Source organism: Podarcis tiliguerta (assembly GCF_965153285.1).
Source record: "Podarcis tiliguerta genome assembly, chromosome: 6".
NCBI lineage: Eukaryota > Metazoa > Chordata > Lepidosauria > Squamata > Lacertidae > Podarcis > Podarcis tiliguerta.
In genome coordinates, this window is record NC_139539.1 from 38,233,725 (window position 1) to 38,261,372 (window position 27,648).

Consider the following 27,648-nt stretch of genomic DNA (forward strand, 5'->3'; position numbering starts at 1 on the left):
CGGCATTGGCAAAAGTAAGCTGCTTTCAAAAAGTTGCTTTTCCCCCTCGCTACAGAAATTGTGAGTTTGAGGGAAATTATTGAAGAAGACGAAAACTTGCATTTATCTGAAGATGCACCCCCCCCTAGCGTCAGAAGAGCTGATATGTTGGCAATACCAGGGAATAAATACTTTTATAAAGCATCTTGGCAAAGTATTAGGGGTGTTTTTTTGTTCAGTGCCTAGCAGACCACTCAGAATCCACCCCCCAACACGTTCTTTAACTTGCACAAGATTAGGAAAATGCAGTGTAGCAGCATGGTATCACGTATATAGAAAATATAAATATTTGGTCCTGGTGGCTGCAGTTGATTATAGCACAGAATCTAATACGGGAAGTTAGTTTGGTTACCGTGTCTTTCAGTTTATTTTGATGACTTTAGGGTGGGGGTGTTTTCAACAGAAACCCGAAGTCATCTGGGTCACTTATATCTCCATAAATGCTGCTGACAAGTGCCAGAGTCAGTCTTGCGGAATGGAGACAAATTCTAGAAGAAAGGTGATGTTAGTCAGCAGTATTAAGAGCAGAAGACCTTTAGTGCTACTAAGGAAACCATGTTGTTGGTTGTGATATGAGCTCTTATTGTATGAAGGCTTCATTTAATGACGATTAAACAAGGCACCTTGTTTTTATAGACAACAGACTTCAGGTGCCTCTGAAAGCTTTATTTTCTTAATATTTGGGGGGTTTTTTCTGTGGGGGAACTGAATAGATGGTTCCATCACTAAGCCGTATTTTGAGTTACTATTTGTATAAACAGAATCTATCTTGTATTCTAAATCTAGTTTCTGTCATTTTGACAGTGGTTTATTCCTATTTGCCGTTATGTCACATAGTTGAGTTTCCTGATTATAGGAAAGGATACATTATATACAATTTCATTGTTATAATTTTTAGTAATTAAACCTCATCAAACTAATAAAATAGTAGAAGTCTTATAAAATATTTAATATTGCAGATATTTAGGATACAATCTACCCATATTTTATCACTGATAAAACTCACTGATTTTGGGAGAGGCAGCATTAAGCCAGTTAGCAAGTTCCAAATTAAAACAACATTAAGCCACATTATAAGAGTATGAAACATTGCAAACAAAAAAAAACTAAAGGTAATAGTGACTTAGTTAAGGGACATGTTTTGATTCTCTGAATGTTTCTGACTTGCTATTTTTGAGAGTGATTGTTTCCTATTCACACTACTTTTAATAAGAGAGTAGGCTAGTTGTCTGCAAGGAACCCTAATTTTAAAAACAGGAGCTCTTTAATCATTTATGAAGCTAGTAAACCTCTATATATCACTGTGTGTGCTAGATTTTCAGAATGATTTCCTAACAGTACTGTTGGTCACATTGAAGAGCTATATTTCTGAAGTACTGTAGGTGGTTCTGAAAATCACCATATCACTATTGTGCCAATGTACAGAACGGATGCTGCTGCTGTCTAATAACAACAGCGAGCGTTCCTCAGGACCAGGAAAAATATACAAGGTAGCTACACCACCCTCATTTCACAGAAATTGCTTAAAAGGTACTTGCAAATTTTGCCCTGTAATTTTCTTTCTAGGAGTGCTAGAGGCTTACTTTTTTAAAATGAAAGCTAAGAGTCTGAGGCACTTGCCTGGGGCACCATTGGAAGCCCTCGTGGGCACACTGGGTTGGTGACTGCTGACTTATAAGAACCAGAAGCAAATGATAGTCAGTGCAGTTAGCGTTCACTTTTCTTTATACTGTACAGTCGTACCTTGGTTGTCAAACTTAATCCATTCCAGGAGTCCATTTGACTCCAGAAACGGTTTGAAAACCAGGGCGCAGCTTCCAATTGGCTGCAGGAACTTCCTGCACTCAATCGGAAGCCGCGGAAACTGTGTCGGATGTTCGGCTTCTGAAAAACGTATGCAAATCGAAACATACAATTCCGGGTTTACAGTGTTCGGGAGTCAAATTGTCCTGAGTACCAAGGCATTCGAGAACCAAGGTATGACTGTACTTTATTTATCAAAGAGTTCTTTTCAGTATGGTCAGCTTTTCAGTGTTTAACGGAAGTAGAGGCTGGCAATAAGGCTGACCAGGATTTTAATATTTTGGGTCCTACACCTTTAAACTGTTGTCTTGCATGGCACCTGCCCAAATCTCCAACTTTGTGCACAGCGGTTCCAGAAGCCTTGATATAATTTTGCTTGGTTTTATCTAGTTTTTAGGAAATTTTATTGAATATTATTGTTGTATAGTACTGTATGTTTATTGCTTTTGTGGAAACGAGCTAGATATTTGTTATTATAAATAAATAAGATTATGTGGATAGCTTGGCTACCTCAGGTTTGGATTATTACATTTCCTCAAATCAGAAACAGTAAATTTTGCCATAGGCCCCCATCACCATAACTTTTCGGTATAAAAATATATGCATTCAGGTTGGCAGTAGGATACACTGACATTTAATAAAGAGAGAAGTGGTCTTGCGTGAAACCAGCTGCTCAAAACAAAGCAAACACTTGCTTAGTTGATTTCTATCTCCGGTCCCACGGCTACCAGCACTTCAGCCTTGGCCATTTTGTTCCAGGACAAATAACAAAGCCAGAGGAATCAAAAACAAATCATGTGAAAAGCACTTGGGGGGGGGGGAGGATGTTACCATGGCAATAAGAAAGTCAAGTATTATTTTTCCCATGAGATATTGGAAGGTTGTAGTTTCAGTTCTGAAATGAGTTTCATTTCTTTCTCCACCTGCCCAATAGTGTTTAACTGTATTATTATTATCATTATTTATTTTACAGTGGTGCCCCGCAAGACGAATGCCTTGCAAGACGGAAAACCCGCTAGACGAAAGGGTTTTCCGTTTTGGAGGTGTTTCGCAGGACGAATTTGCTATGGGCTTGCTTCGCAAGACGAAAATGCCTTGCGATTCCTGGGGGTTTTTTTTCGCTCCCCACCCCCTTTTTCTAAGGCACTAAGCTGCTAATAGCCTTTTAGCAGCTAATCCGCTAATCCGTTAAGCCTTTAACAGCCGCTAATAGCCGCTAAACCGCTAATAGCGCTAATCCTCTAATGGGCTTGCTTCGCAAGACGAAAAAACCGCTAGACGAAGAGACTCACGGAACGGATTCTTTTCGTCTTGCGAGGCACCACTGTATTTACTAAATTTGTATACCACCTTTCATTCTAGGATCCAAGGGCAGTTCACAACAGAATAATAAAAAATAAGAACACAAATAGCATAATAAAACAAAAACCAATAACCCCCCCACAAACATATTTAAAATGCCATATAAGGTTAATCATTCAAAGGCCTGGTTAATAGAGAAATGTTTTCGCTTGATGCCTAAAGGTGTGTAATGAAGGTGCCAGGTGAGCCTCCCTGGGGAGAACATTCCACAAACCACCGCAAAATGCCCATTCTTGTGTTGGTACCCTCCAGACCTCTTGTGGAGGAGGCACACGACAAAGAGCCTCAGATGATGATTGCAGGGTCTGGGTCATTTCATATGGGGAGAGGCAGTCCTTGAAGTACCATAGATTCTGGCGTAATAGGCAATTGGACGGCGGGCTCCGCACCGGAAGGAAGCTGCCCAACAAAGCTAAGCCGGCTTCACTGGGCGGCTTCCTCCTGGTGCGGAGCGGAGCCCGCTGCCCACTGCTGCTGCCCAGCAAAGCTGCCACCGCCGCAGCAGTGAGCAGTGGCCTCCGTGAAGCTGGCTTGGCATCGCTGGGCAGCTTCCTTCCAGCGCAGAACAGAGCCCGCCACCCACTGCAGCCATACCTGGCATATAAGACGACCCCTAACTTTTTAACCTCTTTTCCGGGGTTAAAAACTCGTCTTATACACCAGAATCTATGGTATTGTGGTCCTGAGCCATTTGAGGCTTTATAGGTCAAAACCAACAGTTTGAATTGTGCCTGAAAATTAATTGACAGCCCATGCAGTATCCCAGTGCCAGGAACACACACTCTAGATCGCTCCCGCCTCCCAATTGGACAGAGAGCCTGGAGAGAGAGATGGAATCTTTCTAGACTACAGTGGTACCTTGGGTTACATACGCTTCAGGTTACAGACTCCGCTAACCCAGAAATATTACCTCAGGTTAAGAACTTTGCTTCAGGATGAGAACAGAAATCGTGCAATGGCAGCGCAGCAGCAGCAGGAGACCCCATTAGCTGAAGTGGTGCTTCAGGTTAAGAACAGTTTCAGGTTAAGAACAGACCTCCAGAACGAATTAAGTTCTTAATCCAAGGTACCACTGTACAACAATTTCCCCTCCCCGACCCTCAGGTCTGCCCTGCTGCTGCACCAAATACCCAGCCAGGTGAGCACAGTTGGGTGAAACCAACATCACCCTGTTCGCCCACCCAGATCTCTCTGATACAGACCAAATCAGCCTCATCCACTGTCAGATCCTGGATGATGGAGGCCTTACTCAGAACCAACCTGGCATTCAGCAACAGCAGCGGCAGACCTGAGAGCTGGTTGATAGGACATTTGCAATTCCCCAGGTTGGAGGAGGGGCTGGTGCATGGCACAGTCACTCACTGCCTGTACCATGTGCCCTTACCTGGCCTGCCCCAACCCCATTCCTACCCCATGCCTTCCCTTGCCCAGAACCACTGCAATTGGGGTGTTTAATTCTGTTGCTTCCAAAACTCAGCTCTGGGGGAAATTACTTGGTCTTGATGCTCATGTCGAAGGATGTGTAGCATGTGCACCTGCATTGCCAGTCTTTATGTGGTGAGTGGGGAGAAAGAAATATGTCATGTATCTGTAGCCTTACTATGACTTCAGCAGAATATTCCTTTTGCCTCATCACATACAGTGCTTCTCAGAAGGAAACTTAGTGCCCTGTGTCTGAAGGATTATTAGGTCTCTGTGCTTGTGCTTCAGTTGAAACCGCCTGTCTTTCAGGAGTAAAATCGTAAATTCGAAGTATGATCTAGTGCCAGGCTTATGGTAGGAAGAGTTTCCATGCTACATTAGGCTTATTTCTTTCCAATACTTTCCACCATGTGGAGAGTTGTAAAGTCCCTGGAGGGGTTAACTGTGTGCCTTATTCTCGTGCTATACTCAAAAGGTACCACACATTAGCAGAAATATTGATAGAGCTGCTTTCTGCATGCATGATTATGTGTGTATTACCAAAAATAAGTGCAGTTAACTTTTCAAGGGATGCATCTGTTTATGTGGTGAGCAGCATCCTAGCAAAATGCATCTGCAGCACTACAAAAAGTTGAATGTTTATATGTAGCACATTTATTCCCCTCCCCAAGTGCTTAATCTGCATCTTACATTGAAAAGGCACACTGAATCCAAACAATGCTGATGGTCTACATCATATAGGGGTATATATCGCAGAAATGTACCATGTGACGTCTTAGGCTATAATCCTATGTACGCATGCCCGAGAGTGATCCCTATAGAACTGGATGTAGCTTACTTTTAATATGCATGGATAGAAGTGCACTGTTAACGAGTTAAGCATATTTATTTGTCCTGACCACAGCAATATTGTATTGATGCCTCTGAGTTTTTGAATGAAAATATACTTAGTAAGACCAAAACTAATGATAAAAAGTGATAAACTAATTAAAACCGACATGTCTGGCCTTGAAGGGTGTTCTATTGCTTTTGCTACCTGGGTGGTGGAAAAAGAAGCAATTGCAGGTCCTTTTTTTAACACTGATAATGCAGTCATATAACATCATTTGGAATGGCAAGCAGGCAGTCTATATCACTTTTTTTACTCAGCAGTATTTTTACTGCTGATAGTCACTGCTGTTCCTAGTGACTAAATCAAATACTCTTCTTAAAGCTCTACTTTCAAGCCTATTCTGTGAGCTTCCAGAACTGTTTCTTCTGTTTCTTGTATAATTGTAACCAATTTTCTTGACACACCTCTTTCTGGTTGCCAAGTAACCAGTCATATTGCTAGGAATCCATATTGCTATGGTATCCTCATTTCTGTTTCTCCCCCCACCCCACCTCTATTTAATTTTCTGCTTTAATTGATCAATTTTATAAAGCAGAAACATCTAGGTTTGTCCTTGTGAACACAAGACACTGATATAATATATGTAAGAACGACAGCTGATGATTAAGGATATGATTTTAGGTGACGTGTGTGTTGTAATCAGCTAAACAGGCCCCTTGCTATGAGAATTCAGGTTGCTACGGTTACCTATAGAAACTAGGACTTTGGGTTAACTCAGGACATCGATGCACAAAGCTCAGTATCTCACGTCCCTCTACACCAGCACAGATAACGTGTCATTGCCTCTGTATCTGACTCCATATCCAGTACATCATTTATAGGTTAGCTTTCTGAAAATTACTATTTAGAATTAATCATATAACAGTTTGCAGTAGAACAGAACTGGGGTCAGCTTTAAACAAAAACAAAAAGGGTCTGGACTGACCAACTGAAGTACTTAAATTCTTAAAGCCAAGCCTCTGCTGCTTTAGTGTTCAGCTGTGTACACCTTGCCATTTACTCCCGTGCAATTCCACTGCTAGTTTTTGAAGCCACATGACATTGGCCACAATCCATCTGTATGCCGTAGTTTCCTGAGAAGTAGTGCTGATTGATAATGTTTTCTCCCAAACTAGCTTCCAGCTGATTTGAAAATGTACGCCCTGGTTAAGGTGTGTACATTTTTGTGTGCCTCCTCCACGAGAGGTCCGGAAGGTGGCAACACAAGAACAAACCTTTTCTACAGTTTCTCCCTATTTGTGGAATGCTCTCTCCAGGCAAAAACTTTCCTCTATAACTTTAACTATTTGTGGCCTTTTGGAAGAGCACAGGTTACCGTGCATGTGCAAAGGACAACTTCATTGAAAAGGGGTTCTGGGACAGAGGGTTATAGCTGTAGGGAAACAAATCAAGTAATCAGTAATGGTGTGTACAGCAATGTAAACAGTGGGGAGAAACAACCTCACTGTGTTTCAAGCTTCTAATATGTACATGCCCTCAGACTTTGAGATCTGTATCCCAGTATAACAAGCTCTCCCTGGAGGGAGTTCAGGTATCTTATGGGTGGTCTTGATAATGTGATTCACCACAAAGCAAGATCACAATAGAATTTTAAACACGTATAAATAAAAACTAATTGAGGCAGTGAGAAATCAAGCAAGGATTAGATTATTTACGTGCTACACATTTCTTAATAACTACTCATTGGATTTCAACATCTTTCCGATTAATTAGTTAATCTAAAATCAGTATGTCAAAAATGAGTTTAGCTTTGCAGTAATAAAAGTAAAATAGAAGACATTTTAAAGTAACCATTAATATAACATTAACAGTTGCATTTTTATCATTGTTTAATTATGTTTATTTGTTTCAGCCACGGGCCATAACAAAATTACAAACAAATTCAGACATAAAATCAAAGGCAGAAGTACAGCAGCAGAAAATAAACCAAAAGGGGGAAAATATTATTAGCACTACAGGAATAACTTAAGGTTACCAGACGTCCCTGTTTTCCGGGGACAGTCCCCGGATTTACAAATCAGTCCCTATACAAAATCCATTGAAGTTGAAAAGTGTCCCCGGATTCATTGGAAAAAATCAGGTAACCTTAGAATAACTGTCCTTGGGGAAATCCAGGTTATATGAAATTACATAATCATCTGGATCAGTGGTTGCCAACCTTTTTGAAGCGGTGGACAAATTCTGAATTTTGAAAAAGTGCAGTGGGCACCAATCCCAAACTAGCTGCCATGGAGGCGTGGTATAACACAAAATGGCTGTGATGGGGACAGAGCATTACATAGCATGGCTACCACGGGGGGAATGTTTGAAGAGGAAAAGGTATACTACAGGGGAAGCATAGCCTTGGAAATCATAAATCCATCATAAATATCTAGTGCTGTTAACTGAGGTTTGTGTAATAGAGTGTTTGTTTACAACCATTGCTCTTCTTGGAAGCTAGACTTTATTGGCTGATGGTTGCTTGACCTATAAGGCACTGACTCTGGCTGGGACCCAAAAGTGGGCCATGGGTTATTTTGAGATGGGCCTCAATGCCACAGCCAGACCAGTATCTCCTTATTTGCTTGTCCAACCCTCTAACATGCCATAGCCGTTTGGCTGAACCAATGCCAGCACCAGCAACTCATTGTATGCACAACAAAGGTGGCTAGGAGACAGAGAAATGCCGTTGGGATGAGGAAAGGAGCGTGTCCCTCCTTTGAGGGGAAAATGTGCTAGAGGAGGTTTTGAAGGAAACTGGAATAAGATGACAATGATTGTAATACATAAACGGGGGAAAGAGAAGAGTATAAGAGAGGAAAGTTGTTATGAGGAGAAATAAGTGAATGTCCCTCAGGGAGGAGAGATAAAGGGAGCTGGCAGTTTGGGTGGGGGTGTGGTATGAGAATAAAGTATAAAATGAGTATGAAGGGGAGATGGAAGAAGAAATTACCAGAGGGAGCTAATGATTTGCAAGACATGGGGGATGGGAAGGGAAAAGTGTAAAAGAAAAAGCCTTCTCCATGTAGAGCCTCCGGATCTGCAAATTCTGCCTAAAATAGAAAGGCTGTCACAGTACCCCTGCCCAGAGCTCAGTAATTTCCAGCTGATCATGTCAAACTCTGCCTCAGTCTGGCATGATTTTGTGACAGGACCTGCTCCTACACCACCATTTTGTGATTGGTGGGCCTCATTAATTTCTGACTGTCTTAGTTGGGCTCTAGGGGTACAAAATTTAAGAATCCCTTTTATAAGGTTCAAAATTCAAGGAATTGCCAGATGGGTGCAGTCAAACACATATTTAATCAAGAACTCACACACCATAGTGTGAAATAAAACTTTTTCATAATATTTTTTAATTTATACCCTCCCATCTGACTGGGTTGCCCCAGCCACTCTGAGCAGCTAAGTTATCCTTCCCATTTAACTGTTCATAGTCTGATCCAGCATTTCTCAACCTTGGGTCTCCAGATGTTGTTGGACTACAACTCCCATCATCCTTGACCACTGGTCCTGCTAGCTAAGGATGATGGGAATTGTAGTTCACCAACATCTGGGGGCTCAACTTCAGAAAGGCTGGTCCAATCGCTAAGTGAATCCCAACAGATTTTATTTTTCCACCCTACAAATTATTTCACCATCAGAGGGTGATAAGAGGAATAACAAATAAAGATAGGTTTGGCTCCAGGGTATTTATTTATATCATTTATTAATAATAGTGCAGCAATCTCTTCTGTCTCAGTCACAGCAGCTTTATATTGGGGTATACCCTGTGCATGTGAGCTAAAACTACGATGTAAAAGATTTTCCAAGTTTGTTTTGCCGCCATGTGGATGACTGCATACAAGACTTAACAACTGTACATGTATTTGTCTTGGAAGGCAGCACTTTATGTTTGGTAATTATTTTCAAATTTTTCAATAACATTTGTAAAAACAAAATGTGGGGGAGAAAATTATATGTTGTAATCTTTTAAATCCCAGTAGAAATGCTAATTACTCCTCTGCTCTTCCAACATAAGCATTAAAGCCCCTTTCCAATAAAGTTACTGAATTTAAATAACTATTCTTCATTAGTTAAGTTGCTGAATAGTTAAGTCCTTCCAGATAACAATAACATCACTTGGGATAATATAGACGCTTAACATTATATAATTAAATTATTTCATTTAACCTCTTATAATTAAATTATTTTTTTATGTGTAACTTCATGATCAGAATTTATTAACCATAATTAATTGTCCACAATCTGTTTTCAGGTCATCAACACACACACACACACGTCATCAACATAAACACACACATAATCTGGGCCCTCCATACCCACTTGCAGAAAAAAATAATCCAGTGAGTTAGGATTTTATCCATTAATAATTGCATAATCTCAGTTTCCTAAAGACAAACGGCCAAACACAGTATTATATTTCATTAATAAATAAAGAAAATCATACCCTCCCTCCCAACACATACTGTTGGTGTTCCATTTCTCCAGAACAAAAGCATAACTTTTGCTTATCCACACAGTTTGGGGGAGTAGAGGGCCAAGTGTAATTCTGAGTTGTTTGGAAAACTATATTTATTTTCTGCTTACAATTGTTTGACTACCAAACAGAAGATCATCATCTGAGTCCTTCATTTCCTAGTATGCGGCATTTTGTGCCCTTATTGTGCTGTTTGAGAGGACCGAATTTGAAAGTTTTTCATCTGATCTGCTTAGATCCAGAATCTCATAGCCTAGAAAGGTGACTTTGGAAAGAGACAATATGTTATTCCATTGTATAGCTCTGTCAGAAACTTGTGTTCCTTCAGTTAAAATACAAAATCAAGTGAGCTCTAGGGACAAACACTTTTATCTTCCTACCCTGTCCATTCATGAGCTTTCTGTGGGCTCATGAAACAGGAAACCTTGAAAAAGTAGAAGTGTGGCTGTAATTGGGATTATTCTATTTTTAGCCCGTGAAGCAAGCCGTCTGCTGTCCTGTCCGTGTCCCAGCAGAGGTGTTACATAACTCTGACTTAATTCTCTGTATCTGCTGCTACATCAACTTCCCCTTTCCTTTGAACTTTGCTTTTAAAACAAAACAAAACACCAGGCCTTTAATTCTTTAAACTCTTTACTTAACAGGGATATTAAGCAATACGTTTACAGCAGCTCCTTAAGGGCATTGGGAAGTTCTGAACAGAAATTAACCAAATGATTTAAGAAACAAAACAAAACTCACACAACCTTGATTATCTAGCAATAACTTCAAATATGTTGGACACTCTAGTACTTTCAAACTAAGAGATTTCTGTAATTTGCTAATTCTAGAGTTGTCACCTGTGTTTATTTAGGGTGAAAGCATAACAGACAAGTACATGATCATGATTGTTCTTTGATATTCTTTTTAAGTGTCATTGTGTTTCCTGCTTAGTTAATCTGTGAATCTGGATGCTTGTGCTCAAGTTATGGCCTTTGTAGCCTGGCCATTTTCCAGATTCCAAGAATGGATAGTGCATCTGGTTGGTGAGATAAACCCAGGATGTGCTCTTTAACCTACTCTGGATTAACCAGGAGAAAGGGAAAGCAAGGTGTGTAAGGAACAGATGCTGAGCAGCATAGGGGAAATTTAGAAAAGATGTGTAGTGTCATCAGGCATCATAATGTCTAGGTCAAGCCCGTTTTAGGCTGAGTATATACTGTATACTGTGGGGGTTGGGGGTTTGTTTGGTTTTTTTACTTAAATACATTGTGGCAGATTAGTTCATTATACTAGGCTTGTTGTATATGTACAAAGCTGATTTGAGATGAGTGGAGAGCTAAGAACATAAGATGAACCTGATGAATCAGGCCAATGGCCCATCTGGTCCAACATCCTGTTCTCACAGAGGCCAACCAGATGCCTGTGGAAGTCTGCAAGCTGGACATGAGTGCAACAGCGTTCTGCCTGCCTCCAATTCCCAGGAACTGGTGTTCAGAGGCACAAATCCTTTTGACAGTGGAGGTAGAACATAGCCATTGTGGCTAACAGCTATTGATAGCTTTATCCTCCTCGAAAATGTCTAATCCTCTCCAAAAGCCATCCAAACTAGTGGCCATCACATTGTGGGAGAAAATTCCATAGTTTTAACTATGTGCTAAATGAATAAGTACTTTCTTTTCTTCTTTCTGAATCTTCCAACAATAGGTAGTCACAGGCCCTACTTTTTGCAAGAATTGATAATCTAGAAAAAGAATCTTCCTTTTATATATGTATGGCTCCTAGGCGTCCTTGTGAGGCACGTTACTTTCCTTTTTTTCTTTTAAAAAAACAACAACCCAATTCTTGTTTTATTACAACTATATGTAACAGTGTATTCAGCATAAATATATATAGTACATGTTAAAAGAGTTCTCAATCAAGTAAATTCGATAACAAGATACTCCAGGATAATCTATATATAAATGTTAAGCATGGAAAGACATCCTCTTTTGCTTACTTATCTAAATTCTCCATGAAGTAAAGTAAAATAGCCACTAAAGTGCAAAAAAAGGTAAAGAAAGAAATAAGAGGTTAAGGTCTCCCCTTGCCTTGCCCCCAGGTGCTTAGATTGCTCCTAAGACAATGTATGATTCGACCGCATCTCGTACTTCTTTAATTTACTTATTTGTTATTGAACACCAGTTATTTATGAATGAATTATATTGTTGGCTTCTTTTAATAAAGCTCTAGTTAGTTAGTTAGTTAGTTAGTAAGTTAGTATTTATTATAAAGTTAGTTTGACCATGTAAGCCAAGTACCAGACTCTTAGTTAGCCAATCCCCAATAAAGGGTGGATTAATCTTATAACTGATAGTTACCAGGGTTGCTGTTGGCAAATAAGTGATCATTGATTTGCCACCAGGGGACATAGCAGCTTTTACATAACCCAAAAGCATAATTAATGGTCCATAGGCAGTTCATAAACAGTCATTATTTTTAGTTTACTTACTATCTGGACCTTGATTTTAGGGCATGCCCAAAATATGAGATTACTTATGAGATTCATGTGATTACTCAAACAGCTATTTGTAAATATTTGGATTAATCTTTGTGATATGCGGTACCATCTAAAAATCAGCTAGTAAATTTTTTATTTAAGATCAATACAAACCATAAAGGTACTCCAGTGTTTTTCATTCTAGGGCGAAAAGTGCTTAATATTCTCATTGCATCTTTGTCCTTGCAGTAGTTTAGCCCCATCTAGGGATGGGCCAATCTGTCAGTTTGGGTTTCTCTCAGTTGCTCATTGCTCCAATTTTTCTGTTCTTCACATTTCCACATTAGATTGCATTTTTTTCAATGTACAAAAAATCCTCATGAATTCATAGGCATTTTCATATTTACAATATTGGATGTAATTTTCCATAATACAAACATTTTTGCAAGGCAGTTTACCATAATATAACACATTTTGTTACATTATTTCCACTATTATTGTTATGCACATTTTGCATTATGCATTTCTGTGCACATTACTTGGTCGGAGAACTATACTACAAAATTCAGAGTAGCTGAATTTTGAAGGATGGCTAGGATTTGGTTTGCATATTCTCTTTGGAAAGTGTGGATTGGGTAATTCACCTTTAAATTGAGTCAAATTTCTCCCCTAACCCCACCATGTCAGATCACCCCGTGTTGTTAAATCCCACGGTAAGATTGACTGAACATTCATTCCCCTTTGAGGCTATATGTCTTGCCATGCAACTGCAAGGAATGCGTGCATGTTGAGAATTGGGGTGAGGGGTTGTTTACTTGAAGCAATGGTTTTAAGAGGAAATAAACAGAATTTTAATGTACTAGAAAATGGATTTCAAAACATAATTTATTCTGCAGGTTTCAGAAATATGGTAAAAACAATGGTAAAAACTGTACAAATAATTCTCGTCTCTCCGTCCCCCCAATTTGCATTGCTTCCCCCCACCTCTTTATGTGGACAATATAAGGAATTGCATGCTGCCTACACAAGGAGTAAGTGAAGTAGCGCCAAAGAACCCTACTGCATATTGTACCTTCTTTTCTGAATTATTACTTCTTGGACATGTAGCTTATGCTAAGGCCATGATCCTGTGCGCTGTACACACTGGGACTTCTATCTGAATAAACATGAATTGGACATGAAGAGGTTATATGCATCCCTTGGATTTATCACATTACTATACATAACACTATTACCCTGTGTCTCCCAAGCTTCCCTGGGAACATGCCTCATAGCATGTGCTTGTGTCTTGATCTTGTATTTTTGTTTTTCTTGTGCTTTTCTCTTGTATTTATTCCATGACTAATGAAGCACAGAATGTCAAGCGAAGAGAAAGGCTATTTATGGGCTACCAGTGCAATCCCTGCAACTTCCAGTTATGTTGTCAAGTGTACCTTCATGTTACAAGGCATCCCTGTGGTCTCTATTCTTAGCAGCTAATCATGGAAATAATTCTCTTCAGCATTACTGGCTTCTTGGCTTCAGAGGTTCGCCAGCTCTCCTGCTTACAGAGGCGATCAGCTTCCTGTCATTTGCCCCACCTGCAGAGAGTAACGGTACTAGATATCGTATCACTGCCCACCCTGGTATCTTTAAAGAGGCTTCCGTTTCTGATGCTGTCACACCCATCATACTAATATTAAAGGTGATTTCAGATGGTGTATGTTTTATGGTTAAAATGAAATGTAGAGCAGTAATATCCTATGATGCCACAGAACACGATTGAAACCCTCAATTAATTCCTTGCGTGTGATTGCATAATTGTCTCTTTAAAATGGAGGCATAGGGTGCTGCATTGTCTCATCAATGCTAGGACTTTGTGTTCCCTATATTAATGCCTGCTGTTTAGTTCCACTCCTCAGTTTTATCGCTGTTTGTTCCTCTGTGTGCAGTTACTTGTACTTGCTAAAATAAGTGTGCAAGCATTTTTACAGCAATCCAATATGCATGCTTTGTAAAACTCACTGTCAACATACTGAAAATGAATTCAATACTGCCAGATAACTTGAGGGAATAATAGGGAATAATTGAATAATAGGGACCAGGCCTTAGAAAAATGCTTAATGTGAAAGGTAGATCAAAGTACTTTGGAGTTTGTATCTCATTAAGTCAGCATTTGTCTGACTGTCTTAAAGTGTCACTTTTAGTGGTGTGGACTGAAGACAACATTCAGTCTGAAATCCCTTTAGTGCTCTAACTGTTTTAGAGGAGAGCGCCTCCACTTCAGCCTGAAGCAGAACCTGGTCTTGGAAGTACCAGAGCTTTGCAGCTCCCTATTTAGTATCACGAGGAAATGGCTGGTGGGTGGGAGAGATGACTCCTCACCGAGGACCTTTAGGAAAATGGGGGAGCCTTAACCCCCCGTTAGATTTCTTTGAGCCTGTAGAAAGCTAGCAGGGCAGGGTCAAGTGGACCTCCCAAATTCCAAAAATTCATTGCTTCTGTAGAAAAAGCTCTGTTCAATGTGTCTCACGTCCCAGCAGACTTGGGAATGGAATGGTGTGCAAAAGAGCTTCTGAAGATGATTTCAGTGCCAGGGTAAGCTCATACCCTGGGCCAGGTTCAAGGTGCTGTTATTCGTATGCAAAGCCCTTAATAACTTAGGACCAGTTTACCTACAAGATTGCCTGACCCCGCATGTGCCCATTTGATTGCTTCAATCAGTGGAATTGGCACTACTACAGGTGCCACATAATACCCATTCCAGCAGCTGGATCTTGGTGACATAAGTTCCTTCTTCACCTGATTTGCTGCTTGGTGAGCTAGCTGCATATGAACCAGTTCTGCTTTGTAGTCAATGAGGAAGAAGCCTGTTCCATACCTGATTTCAAAGTGGATCATGCAGCAAAGAGCATCTGTTTTAGCATGTGGTTTCCTTGTTGTGGTTTGGTCGTTCTGCTAGTAATGCTAGTTTCACTATTTGTACAGGGTCAAAACGTAATGCATTTATTCTGTCTTTCCTCATAACTAATGGTTCTTTCTATCGTGTGCCCTCTATCCCTTCCAACGCTACTAATTCTTGTGGCTGCACACAAAATAAGACTCATAATTTTAGTCCCTGTTTAGTAGTGTTGAAGATAAAGTTTTTAACAATTTGAGGGATACAACTTTCGTGCTCCCCCCCCCCGCCCCCAATATTCAGTAAGAGATTTTATGGCTTTAACAAGGACCTGACCAATCCCCCATTGCCATCTTGAAAGCTGGAGCTTGTTTTCCTCATTTAACTCCAGCAGTAAAGTACTTTTTAAATGCTTGCAGTGTTGGCATTAGACTACTGCTGTTCCTCTTGGCTTTGCCCCCATGCTGGGAAGAAAAGTAGGCCTTTTTCTTTTAAGGGTTGTACAGAAGAGATTGCCTTTTAAAACACCACCCTACTATTTTTGCTCAGTAGAACAAAAGCAGCCATACCCCACAACTGTCTGCACTGTCTCTTTTTTGAGGCTTCTCGACGGAAACAGCGATAAACTATTTCTGGCTCTTTGAGCAGTAATTTAATACCAAACTACTGCTGGTCAAATGTGAACTTTAGTCACAGGGACACATCCAGTTGTAGGTTTAGCAGTAAACTGATGTATACTTCCAGCATGAACCTGCCCTCACTTGGATGCTCAAAATAATCTGGGTGAGTGACAGACATTGCATGTCTGCTTAAACATCTTTTTTTTGTAAATATCGTTCACCAATGCTGTTGCTGGCATTCTCCCATGTTACAGCTCAAGGGAACACTGTAGTGCCTTTTACCCTGTAATTTGTACATTACAGGTTGCATTCTAGTTATAAATAAAGAAATATGTGGGCATGGTTCAATTTTGGGAACAGTTTGTACTCGTAACACATGTGAAGGCAGGCAGTCGTATTGTGAAGCATCCTCTGATGTGCTGTAGCCTTCCTCAAATGGAGTGTCCAGGAAGTTCTTGCTGCTCCAATCCCTGGGGAAAGCTGCTAACTGTGAAATGAGCTTCAAATGGGTCCACACCAGTTTTCAGGTTACGGGATTCAAACCCTGCAGGCATCTTGTGTACAGTTCTGGCTTTTCCAAGCAAAGAAAGCTAAGCACAGTCTCTTCACAGCAGGAACAATGTTGCCTTTCAAATTCTTACTGCTGTTGTACTGTCTTAAAACGGTAAAGGACCCCTGACAGTTAAGTCCAGTCGCGAATGACTCTGGGGTTGCGGCACTCATCTCGCTTTACTGGCCGAGAGAGCTGACATTTGTCCGCAGACAGTTTTTCTGGGTCATGTGGCCAGCATGACTAAGCCGCTTCTGGCAAAACCAGAGCAGCGCACGGAAACGCCGTTTACCTTCCCACTGCAGCAGTACCTATTTATGTACTTGCACTGGTGTGCTTTCGAACTGCTAGGTTGGAAGGAGCTGGGACTGAACAACGGGAGCTCACCCAGTCGCAGGGATTCAAACTGCCGACCTTCTGATCGGCAAGCCCAAGAGGCTCAGTGGTTTAGACCACAGCGCCACCCGCGTCCCTCTTACTGCCTTACTAGTACTTAAAAATAGTCATTTTTATTTTTATTTTGGTAATGTTTCCTAGCCAAATACCTCCCAAATACCTAAACAGAAACCCCCTCTCCCTTGCCCAAACCCATTTAGTCACCATTTAGCATCCTATTTAACTCATCTGAATATGAATCAAATAATTCTGCATATCAAAACAACAAGACAAAAGCTTCGAAGGGAAAGAGTTGAAAGAAATGCTGCTGAATCAAAGACATCCAGGAAGTTCACTCAGAACTCTTGGGAGTCTTGGAAGTGCCTTGTACTTTATTGTTGTCCAGCACTACTCCTTTGCCTTGCCTCTGCATACATTTTGAGCTCTGCATCTCTGTGTGGACTGTTTTAGCATTTGGAAGTTTTGCGATTGTTCTTGCATGCATCTGTGCACAACAGATGTCACTTTCAGGCAGTGAATAACTCTAAAATAACTCTGTAAAGAAGAGGGAGGGGGAGAATCACTGGATTCTTCAGCTCTGCTAGAACATCGAAATTGTGCAGTCAGCCTTCCAGTACAAATTTAAGGCTGGCATGTTTCTGTTTTGAGGTGCTCACCAGAGCCTTTCTTTTATCTAGTCTTTCAGAATTACCCCAACAAAGCAAAATATTCCGTCTTTCATATTCTGATTTTCAAGAATCGCTCCCCAAATGGTCCTTTTGTCATGCCTTGGTGCTCCTAATGGTTTCCTCTCACAGCTGAGACAGGCCATTTGAACTCCAATAAACTTATCTGTGGGGCCGAAAGGGTTAACACACAGCTTACTGCCAGGGGAACTCACACCCCTGGAACATTTTGGAGGGAAAACCATTTGCTCCTCTCACCATGCTGAAGTGATTAGCTGCTGTAAGAAAAACCCTCTCCTGAGGCTAACACTGCTGGTGACCTAGGCCTGCAGAGCTGCAGAGTTTCATGCATCCAGAGAAACAGGTTGCTTTTTTACCTGCCCCCCCCCCCCCAAATTAACAAATTTATAAAATGTATTTGAGTGGAGTGTGGAAGGCTTGAAGTTTTCAGACATTTCCAGAAATGAAACAGTTAAAAGCATGTGCTCGGATGTGTGCCTAAAAGCAACTGTCTTTTCCAAACTGCAGTGCCTTTGCTGCCCTTTGAGTTAAATCAAAAATTATATTGCATGTGTCACTGGGATGTGCACTAGCTTTTCTCGAGGATTGAAAAACATCTGCTTTGTGTTGCTTTATAAATGGGAATGAGCTGGTGGGGGTTAATGACACGAAACTTTGCTCTGTTTTTAAGCTGTGCCTCTTCAGGAGATGCTTGCCAACCCTAAATAGAGTTAAGCTAGCAAGTGTAACTGTGGGAGAGCCACATGAAGCTGACGATGCGAACATGAGAAAGGGGAAGCTTGGAAATGAAGCAAAGAAACCAAGAAGAGGAGGGAGCGCAGAGATATGGGTGCTGAGCCGGGGAGTGACTTTCTCTTGGTTTGTCCGGCCCTGGTACTGCTGGCATCGGCTCTCTGGGGAAAGCTGCAGTTCTGCCGTTAAAACACAAGGAGCAGCCTGGAGAATTTTGAGCTGCGTCACACAGCTCAGAGGGGGAGAGAGAGAGAGAGGGAAAGCAAGCTCTGTCGATAGGTCTACTAGCAACAGCCCTGCTGCAGCAAGAGAGAGAGAGAGCTCATGAAAGAGAAGTGATAACAACATTGGGAAGCATGCTTCCTTTACCCATACAGCATTTTTTTTTAAAAAAGAACCGCTATTTTGAAGCTTGTTTGGTACCAGCAGATTTTGTCCACTGATGATACCGGAAAGATGCAACGCAGTTAATCCCGCAAGGGGGGGCATACATAGGAAGGGTTAATGGGAGGAAAATTCTGGAATGTTCTATCCTGCGGCGGCGCAAACAGAGGGTTGAGGACTGCACAGGTGTAGATGAACAGAATTCGTGGTTCCTCTTTTTCCTTACGTACGTATCGGATTGGGATTTGGGGTGGGGGAGTTGAACCGACTGTCTCATTTATGTTGTGTGTGTATGTGGGTATTTGTTGGGGTTTCTTTCTGTCCCCAAACTCTCCACCCCCAGAACTCTTACACCCCATGTTATTTTTCTGTGGCTAGATACTGTTGGCTGTGTCCTGCGTCACACCAATGGAATGAAGGCACAGGTTGTAAAATGTCACTGCGTAGCTGTAATGCAGATTTGGGGAAGGAAGAGAGAACAGTAGTTTTTCAGAGGTTAACATCAAGGAGTTGGCAGAGGGGTTAAAAAGACAGTCTCTGGATTTTTAAATCTGAGGGACTGTATCTGCATAGTTCAGAAAGTGGCGAATGATGACGCAGTGATCTTTGCCTAGCATGTTACTGGGTTTAAAAAGCATCAGGGGGAACAGGTACCCTGTGAATCTCCAGGCCAGCTGAAAGGGACTGAGTTAAGAAGGGAAGATAGCGTTTAGGAATTAAATGTCATCATTTTGGCGTTGGAAAGTTGTTTACCTTGCTCTCTCCGTGTCTCCATGTTGGCAGTCTTCCAGCTCACATGTGATAGTCTTCCCTGTACTGCTGCATCATTAACTGAGTGCCTGAGCCTACACATGATTGGCTGGGGAGGGCTCTTATTCTAAACACACATTTCCATTGGAGGGAGAGGCAGTGGCAGGTGAAAAGCTGCCTCAGATTGGCTGGGGCCAGGATATCAAATCTAAATGTTCCATTCCGCTTGCTTTAAAAGGGGGTCTGAACAATTTGTGACTTAAAATGTTGGCTGTTTGCTTCTCTCCACCCCTCCTTTTCCTTAAATCAGGCATTTTGGAATGTGTCTGTGTTCTCAAGGCTGGTCATTTAAAGAGAAAAGCAAAAAAGCAGGAACTTGAGTATTGTGGATTAGTTTAGTTTATTACTGGTTCAAGTGACGCAGAAGGAAAAACAAATATTCTGTGACTCGAGTTGCATCAGTAACAGGCGTGTTTCCGGCTGCTGTGAGACAAGCCACGATGACGTGACATTATTATAGGCTTCAGAAGAGACAACAAAAAAGAGACTTTGGTGGGTGGCTATCTCTGTCTGTGAGTGGAAAAATTCTAACTAGGCAGAGCTATTTACATGTATTGTAAACTATTTGGGGCAGTGAGAGTGCCTGCCACTGGTATATATGTAAAAACCTGGACTGAACCAAAACTGAAATGTGTCCTAGGTTACGTCAGTGTAACCTCAAAGTCAGTGCTGTGATGGGATTGAATGGCAACAGAACATAGTGGTAAGATATATGAGGCTTGCTTTCTGTCATTTTGTTTTGTTTTAAAAGGAGGGGATGGAGAGTTCTAAGATGGCTGGAGAACGATAGGTGGACGGTCAAGAAGAACAAACCACCAGATCGAGCCGGGGAGCGGAGTGGGGGGGGTGAGGATCCGGCATATAGGTAGACGTAGTGCTTGCTTTAACCATTTCATGAATCAGATTTTCCATTCTGGACTATCCCCTAGCCAATCCCAGTCAACCATTTATTCTGTTCTGGAGGATGGGGTCTATCTTCTCTTCTCTTTGGAACCTGCCATGAAATCCAGAGTAACTAGCATTATCACATAACATGAGAGGGTGAGTTTCTTGTGGCGTTTTCTCATAAAATGCTCCAATGAATTGAAGGGTTTACGATGGTAAAAGGATTTGTGTTGGTGACTCACCGGCATAGAGAGAGTCAAGTACAGACAGTCGTTCGGCAGCAGTTTGCTGGCTTTGGAACCAGATCAGATGCATTTTGATTCTCCATCTTAATTTCTTTTAAAGTACTCTGTCTTCTCAAGTGTTGTTAAAAGATGTATTCTCACCAGTAGGCTTTAAAAGCCCCAAGAAAGGTGAATATGCATAGTCTTCTATTCACATTTGCTAGCTCAAAGGAGCAAGAGGCGGAGGGGAAGGAGAAAGATAATCAGGAAGCCATTTCTGGAGGCAGACATGATGCGTGGAAGGAGGAAGGCAAGGAGACACAGCAAATACACCCCTCCTATATTATCCCCTCATGCACACCTTCATTTTTCCTTTCTGATTTGCCAAGTGTTATGCCTAATTTGAAATTCTTTCATTGTAGGTGCACCACTTCTCTCTCTCTCTTTCCCTCCCCCTCGCCCCCAGTGTGAGCCCTTGCTCTGCAGAGCTGTCTCCTCCAGAGGCAGTCTTGCATCCTGCAGTGCTAGTTCCGCAGAGGAGGGCAACAGGAGGCACAACTGCGATGGCCGCTCCTGGGAAGGGACCGACTTGGTGCTGAGATCATGCTTGTTCCTGGCAGGACTTGGAGACTATAATGCAGCTGGGTAGGTTGGGAGAGTGCTGGGTTAAATTCATTTTGACCGACGCCATCTAAACAAACACCTCTTGTGTCTTCTAGACATGACCACTAGGGGTTACATATCCATAATGGCGTTCCTTAGTATTTTGGGGAGTGAACTGGATTCATAAATGAGGCATACGAATGGAACAAACTCCTCTCTTTTCTTTATTCCCTAAAACACTTTTCTGAATGTTTAGGACTGAGCATGGAGATAGATTTGCTATTTTTCTTACCACGTTCAGATATGTTGGTGTTTGTTGTTTTTTGTGAATCTGGATTAGGGGGCTTGTTTTTTTAAACCACTTTCTTCAGTGATCGGTGGCTGCTCCTGCAAGGGAATCTATGGACCTGAAAGCTACAAGGAGTGAGAGAGGCGTAATATTTCTGTAGGTTGATGAGGAAAGCAAGACTGTCCATCTTTTGTGTCCGGAGATATTCATACAGGGACACTGGAGGCAGGTGAGCCTTGGCTGAAAGTAGTTTGGAAGCTTATGTGGTTTACTTCGAAGTCTGAAAATTTGCTGTTCTCGGCTGAGCTTTGTGACCTTGGGCTAATTTGTTTCTTTCTGCTTGCTTCCGTTTTCTTTTCTGCAAAGTGGGCATGGCAAGAACTGATTCTGATCAATGTTTCAAACTGTATTTCTTTAACAAGGAATACTTCCAAGTCTTTACCGAGACCATAATTCTCCCTCATAGGCCTGGGATTGTTCCATTGCAATAAGACTCCACAGTTTTTGTGAAGTACACTGAGACATGATAGAACATATCAGGGCAGTGTAACAACTCCTATGCATTTTTTAATTGGTGCTATGTAAGCAAACAGCTGGACATGATTCTGAATGGTGTTATTTTTGGTAGTGGTCCATTGTGATGCATCTGTATTTTGCTGTTCTTTGAGAAGGCAGAAGGTGCAAACAAAAGTGGGTGTGAGGAAGAAACACATTTTTAAAACTTCTGTATTAAAACTACACGTCATTACTCAAAACTGTTTGTGGTGTCTGCATGTGTTGCTTTCACCGCAGCTAACAGCAGAAGAATATAGATGGCGGCAACTGCACTTCTGGCCATTTTGTTGCTGGCAGAGTAGATTCAGTGCTTGCAGCACTGCTGCTGTTAATTTCCACGTCATATCAAAACAGTATTGGGTTTTGTGTCGGGAGCTTTGCTGATGCTATGAGGAGAATAAAGTCTTCTTGAAAATTTCGTTTACTCTATCGCTTTTCTCTCTCTCGGTTTCTTAAGAGAGCACGTAAAAAAACAACAACCCTACCCTTGTGATTATAGAACTTGCTTTTCCCCGACCCTTTGAGCCCCTCCCTTGCAAAAATAAAAAACAACACAGTTCCACTTTGCAATTTTTTAATCCAGCGCTCGGGAGTGTTTTGCAGTGGTTTGGGTGTGGCCTTTGTCGACTATTTCCACCTCCCTCCCCAACCTTGTCAAGGGTAAGAAAAAGAAGGTTGGGTTTCTGTTGTGGTTGTGATGATAATGGAAAAGAATGAACTTGAAACTGTTTATTAAGAGGGCCACATATAAAGTACAAGTGTCCCTGTATTAAAGATGGCAATGGAGAATTGTGTTTCTGAATAGGTTAGGTTTGTTGCCATTTTTTTTAAAAAAATTAAAAGTAGCCTGATTTTTTTAAAGAAATCTCTATTAGCACGACTGCTTCCCCTCACCGAATTGCTTGCCTGAGCAGGGGCAATGCCACGCAGCTGCTTGGGTGGCCATTTTGCTGCATCACCATCTACCACTAGCGTATTCCAGATCTCCAGATTATGTTTTACTTGTGGTTCTGAGACATACGCCCAGAACCAACATCTTTATTTTGTTACCAGCCATTCCTTCTGCAACAGTCTGAACTCAAATATGAATTCAAAAGCAATGTGAAACCCTAAATTATGGTCAGAATCAGATACGTATTTTACCAAAAAAAAAACACACCTATAATTGCTTGAAACTAAGTTAATTGGGAGTATTCTAATGATTCACTCCATCGTGTTGCATAGCTGCATCCTGCAGTCTCTTGAACTTTCTTTTGCAGCACTGTATGTTTACTTGCCTGAGAGATGGGATACTAAATTTAGAAGGGGCATGAATTCCACTTCAGGTGTATTCATATGTAATGATCTATCCCAAATTATTTACTTGAGTCACATTGGAACACCCTGCTTGGTATGACTTGTACAACAATGAAGCCCAGGTGGTGGGATGAGACCCACTAGGGGATAATGGGAACTCTCTGGGTAGTTCATTAGCCTGCTTGTAGTTTGAACTGACAATAATATAGCGCAGGGAATAGCAATAATGTAGCACACAGAATAGTAAATAAGGAAGGATTTCTAGGCTTACATTTGGATGGAAACAATCTCATTAAAAAAAAACCAGCAAGATAATACTTAGAAAACCATATAGAAAACATTGTTGTGGAATAAATGGATGTTTTGATGTCAGGTCCCCAAAATATTGAGCAATTACCTCCAGGTAGAAAAACTCTTCACTCTTTCACAAATGTATGCGGGTGTGGAAGTATTTGCATTGATACCTGTTTTCTTGTCAAGACGGCAGTGCATCTTAAGTTGTGCTTTTCTCTGTGGCTGCCATTATCATAGCATTATTGGTAGTTTCTGCCATAGTAGCAGCAGTATATATGTATACAGATAACACACAGAGAGAGAGAGAGAGAGAGGAAGAGAAAATGCAGTAGCCCGCACTTTTGTTTTGGTACTTTCCTTGCCCTTCCAAAGAAGCAGACGGACTCTCTGGTCTGGCAGACTTTATCTTCCCATGTACTTGCTGCTACTATTTTTCACAGTTTTTGCAAATCTAAGGACCTGATATATTGCTTCTGCTGCCTTTTTATGGTTGGTGGTGGTAAGATGTCCTCTGTAGTCTGTGGTCTGCATGTTAAAATCTGACCCTGTAGAGAACTAGCAGTTGAACATGTCTAATCTAAATGCGTCACAACATCTCCTGAGTGTCATTGTTTTGGGGAATCTTGTCAGGCTACCCATGGCCACTTATTTGGCTCCAGATAATTTCAGATCTACTGCTAAATTGAATGGCAAGCAGGAAGTGTAAAGGTTGATTGGTGTGGCCTTTGACTAATATAACTGGAATAATATTGCTTGTTCTCTTAATGCCTTCCTTATTTGTTTAGGGAGTTAGATTAAACGCTCCTAGTATTTATTCACAGGTGGAATGAAAGTCTGTTCATGTCTCAAGAACAGGTAAAAATATTACATGTGCTTCATAGGTGGCCCTGTGATGTAGACTGTTGCCTTAACTCAGTTAGGGCGTATCCATATGTGGCTGTGGCTCTGGTCCAGACATTTATGACTGTAGCCGAGGATTACGTGGTCAGGGCTCAGTTCATGAAGCCATTCATTCCCCCCTTGTGTTGAAGTGTGTTTGAACTTGGGGCAGATATACCCTTATCCCGTCTTGCAGATGATGCTTTTGACAGAGTCAGAGGCCCTCTTGGTGTTGCAGATCATGGATTGAGGCTGAAATAATTCATTGTTCATGGTGTCAGTGTGAGACAAAACAACGAAGGGGATTTTTTTGTGACCCAAGTGTTTAGCTTTCGATTGATTAATAAGTAAATAAATCAGACTTCTTTTATAATTTTTAAAAATAAAAATAACAGCCGGGCTCCAAAGAACGAATTCTGTGTGCGTGAGAGATAACTGCAGCCTTCTGATTCATGTAAAGAAGACCTTGTATTCCACATGGAGGACAGTTCTTGAAACAGAGTAAGGGGTTGCTAGAAGAAGAAGAAGAAGAAGAAGAAGAAGAAGACCTCACAAGGCATGTTCAAGTCCTTGTGTGTACCTAAAGTAGCTCTTTAGATCCTGGCTAACCAGTTTTGACCTTTTTCTCACAGTTGGCTTCCTTCATATGTTGCATGTACATATTTTTAAACAGGATTGTGGGTGATGTGTAAGGAAGTACATCTGTGCTACAGAGTAGAAGGGGAGTGGAAACCACATGGTATCATTGACCTCCTTACACTGGTAATGGTAACTCCCCAAATGGACTGTACCACTCTAGGTCGTTCTACCTCCTTTTGTGCTTGTGCCCTGTGGTATGGGGTAAAGAAGAGTAACTTTCTTTTAACTCCCACTGCTTTGATACAGTGAGGATTTCAGTGCGACAGTCAGAGGCAGATCTGATTGCTGTGGCGTGTAGTGTTGGATCACCAGGGCTTCTCCCACTTCACCCTCATTCACCCTGCAGCCAAAATTTCAAAAATGTATTCCATGGATGTTTCAAAATCTGTGACGAATTTCTAAAAGGGATAGTTTTCTTTGCACTGGACCGCGAGGGTAGGGAGTGGCATGCTGTGTGCACCAGCAGGGCTAGTATCAGAGGTCAAGGTGATTGGGCATCTGATGAGGGCCACATCCCAGCAAGGCCCACTGTTGGCTCGCAGTGCCTCCCTATTCTTCCTCTTCCTGCTTGCTGTTTCTGTGCATTTCCCAAGCATGCAAGGCCTGGTAAGAGCAAAGTGAGGAAGCAGCTGCCTCCACCCAGTGCAGATCAGGCACAGTGCCTCGCCACTGCCAAAAAAGCTGAAACCAACACTGTGCACCAGCAGTAGCCATAATTAATGCTAACCAGGGTGTTCATCTTCACCAGGATTTGAAACTAGGATTTAAAGTGGATTTGCAAGCTTCGGTTGTGAGAGAAGCTGGCTAGCATGAGGTAAAGAGCCAGCTGTGTGTTAACTTTCATAGGTGATTTAATGAGATCTTTGAAGAGGGAAACTGCATCTGTTGTAGAACATGGTTCAGTTGGAACATTGTCCTAGTCTGTGTTTTTAAAATTCCTGTTAGGGATGGAAGAAGGCACCTCTTTCTGTTCTGCCCTGTTTTCGTCGCATGCGTCACTATTTCCGTTGTGCTGCTGTTTGTCTTCTGCCAAAGACTACACTATTTGTTTTGCTGTTTGCTGTGGCGAAGTTACGTAATCTGCCTAATGTACGTAATTAACTACGTAATCTACATAAATCACGTCATTACGTTCTTCCATCCCATTTGTTTCAATGCAAAGGAAACGCAATACAAATGGGATTGAGGGGCGGAACATATCATTGGTGGCCAGAAAGCAACAGCAATACTGATCTTATTTGCTGGATTGATTTCCATTCTAGGCATGATAAATAAATGGGCAATTTCTGCTACAGTCATACCTTGGGATAAATGTGCTTCAACTTAAATATTTTCGGGTTGCGCTCCGAGGCGACCCAGAAGTAACAGAGCACGTTACTTCCGGGTTTCGCCACGCGCGCATGCACAGACGGTCAAAATGATGTCGCACGCATGCGTGGAAGCGGTGAAACATGGCACACGCAAACGCGGGTTGCGTTCGCTTCAGGATGCGAACGGGGCTCCGGAACAGATCCCGTTCGCATCCTGAGGTACCACTGTATTTCCATTTTCATCAGAATTTTCCTAGTTGGTATCATAATAAGACAAGTGGGGATCCAAATGCAAAATGTGGTGGGGCACTGCCAACACCTCGCAGTTCCGGGGAGGGGGGGGGAAGAGTCTTGTGACACTGTTTCAAAGCCCACAAAAGACAGCGAGGGGAGGGGAGGGAGAAAAAGGATGCCATCTTTCTTTCTCACCTTTTGAAATCTTCCCTACCTATTATTATTATTATTCTGTTTTGCAGCATGCATTCTTGCCACCCTAATTCTCACCTTCAGAACAATATAAGATGTTAGAGCATCAAGCAGGCCAATCCCCCACCTCCCTAGTTCCTCCTCACCCACCTCCTCAATATAACTAACGTTTGTGATGTTCTGCAGCTGCTGGATGCTAACTGATTATGCTCAGCCGCCTTCTGGCCTGGGGAGGTGATGTTCGTAATTTTTCAAACATTTTCCAAATGCATTTCTGCACATCTGGGAAGTCCCCTTTTCACCACCAAACTGAAAGACATAGTGCCATCAAGTTCAGTATTATCAGAATGAGATAAAGCATAACTTCTTTCTCCCTAAGTAATGTTTTGTTTTTTAACATTGTCAATCATGTTGTCTGTCACCACACATTTTAATTGGGGGGGGGGGTTAGCTTTTCCATTTTGGCTTGCTCCAACTGGCTTGTCTATTGGGGTATAAATTCTATTGTACAGGACCTTTTTCCAAATGCTACCATAGTTCATGGTGGCTTTTGCAAGGCAGGAGAGGCCTTGCAAAGGACGTCCTTTCTTTTGCTTCTGAAAATGAGGCACTGGGCTGCAGTTGAGCCCTTTTACCAGCACCACTCTCTGCAATGCAGCAGGTATTCATGACTGCCACCCCTATGGTCCCTTAATTGGTGCAGTGGGAGTAAATAAAACACTTAAGGATGTGCTACATTTTCTCCCCCCGCCCAATC

At 41.7% G+C, this 27,648-nt stretch overlaps 1 protein-coding gene and 1 long non-coding RNA gene across 8 annotated transcripts in view; one reads left to right on the top strand and one right to left on the bottom strand.

The window, feature by feature from the left end:
* Positions 1 to 19,534, bottom strand: part of LOC310679403 (uncharacterized protein) — a gene marked incomplete at its 5' end in the record, with an annotated part of 107,145 nt that extends 87,611 nt beyond the window's left edge. The window contains 2 exons of one of the 3 annotated variants that reach the window (XR_014512216.1): positions 16,977 to 17,413; positions 19,435 to 19,503. Coding sequence is in view for 1 of the 3 variants with exons in the window: in XM_083444644.1 (XP_083300770.1) it covers positions 19,435 to 19,534 (100 nt within the window). Of the gene's footprint in view, positions 1 to 16,976; positions 17,414 to 19,434 lie in introns of those variants that run through there. The other 2 variants (XM_083444644.1, XM_083444645.1) reach the window with 2 other exon arrangements.
* Positions 17,410 to 27,648, top strand: part of LOC310679409 — a 30,319-nt gene continuing 20,080 nt past the window's right edge. For all 5 annotated transcript variants that reach the window (XR_014512220.1, XR_014512221.1, XR_014512222.1 and 2 more), the window contains exons 1-2: positions 17,410 to 18,907; positions 21,023 to 21,245. This is a non-coding gene — a long non-coding RNA (uncharacterized lncRNA). The remainder of the gene's footprint in view (positions 18,908 to 21,022; positions 21,246 to 27,648) is intronic.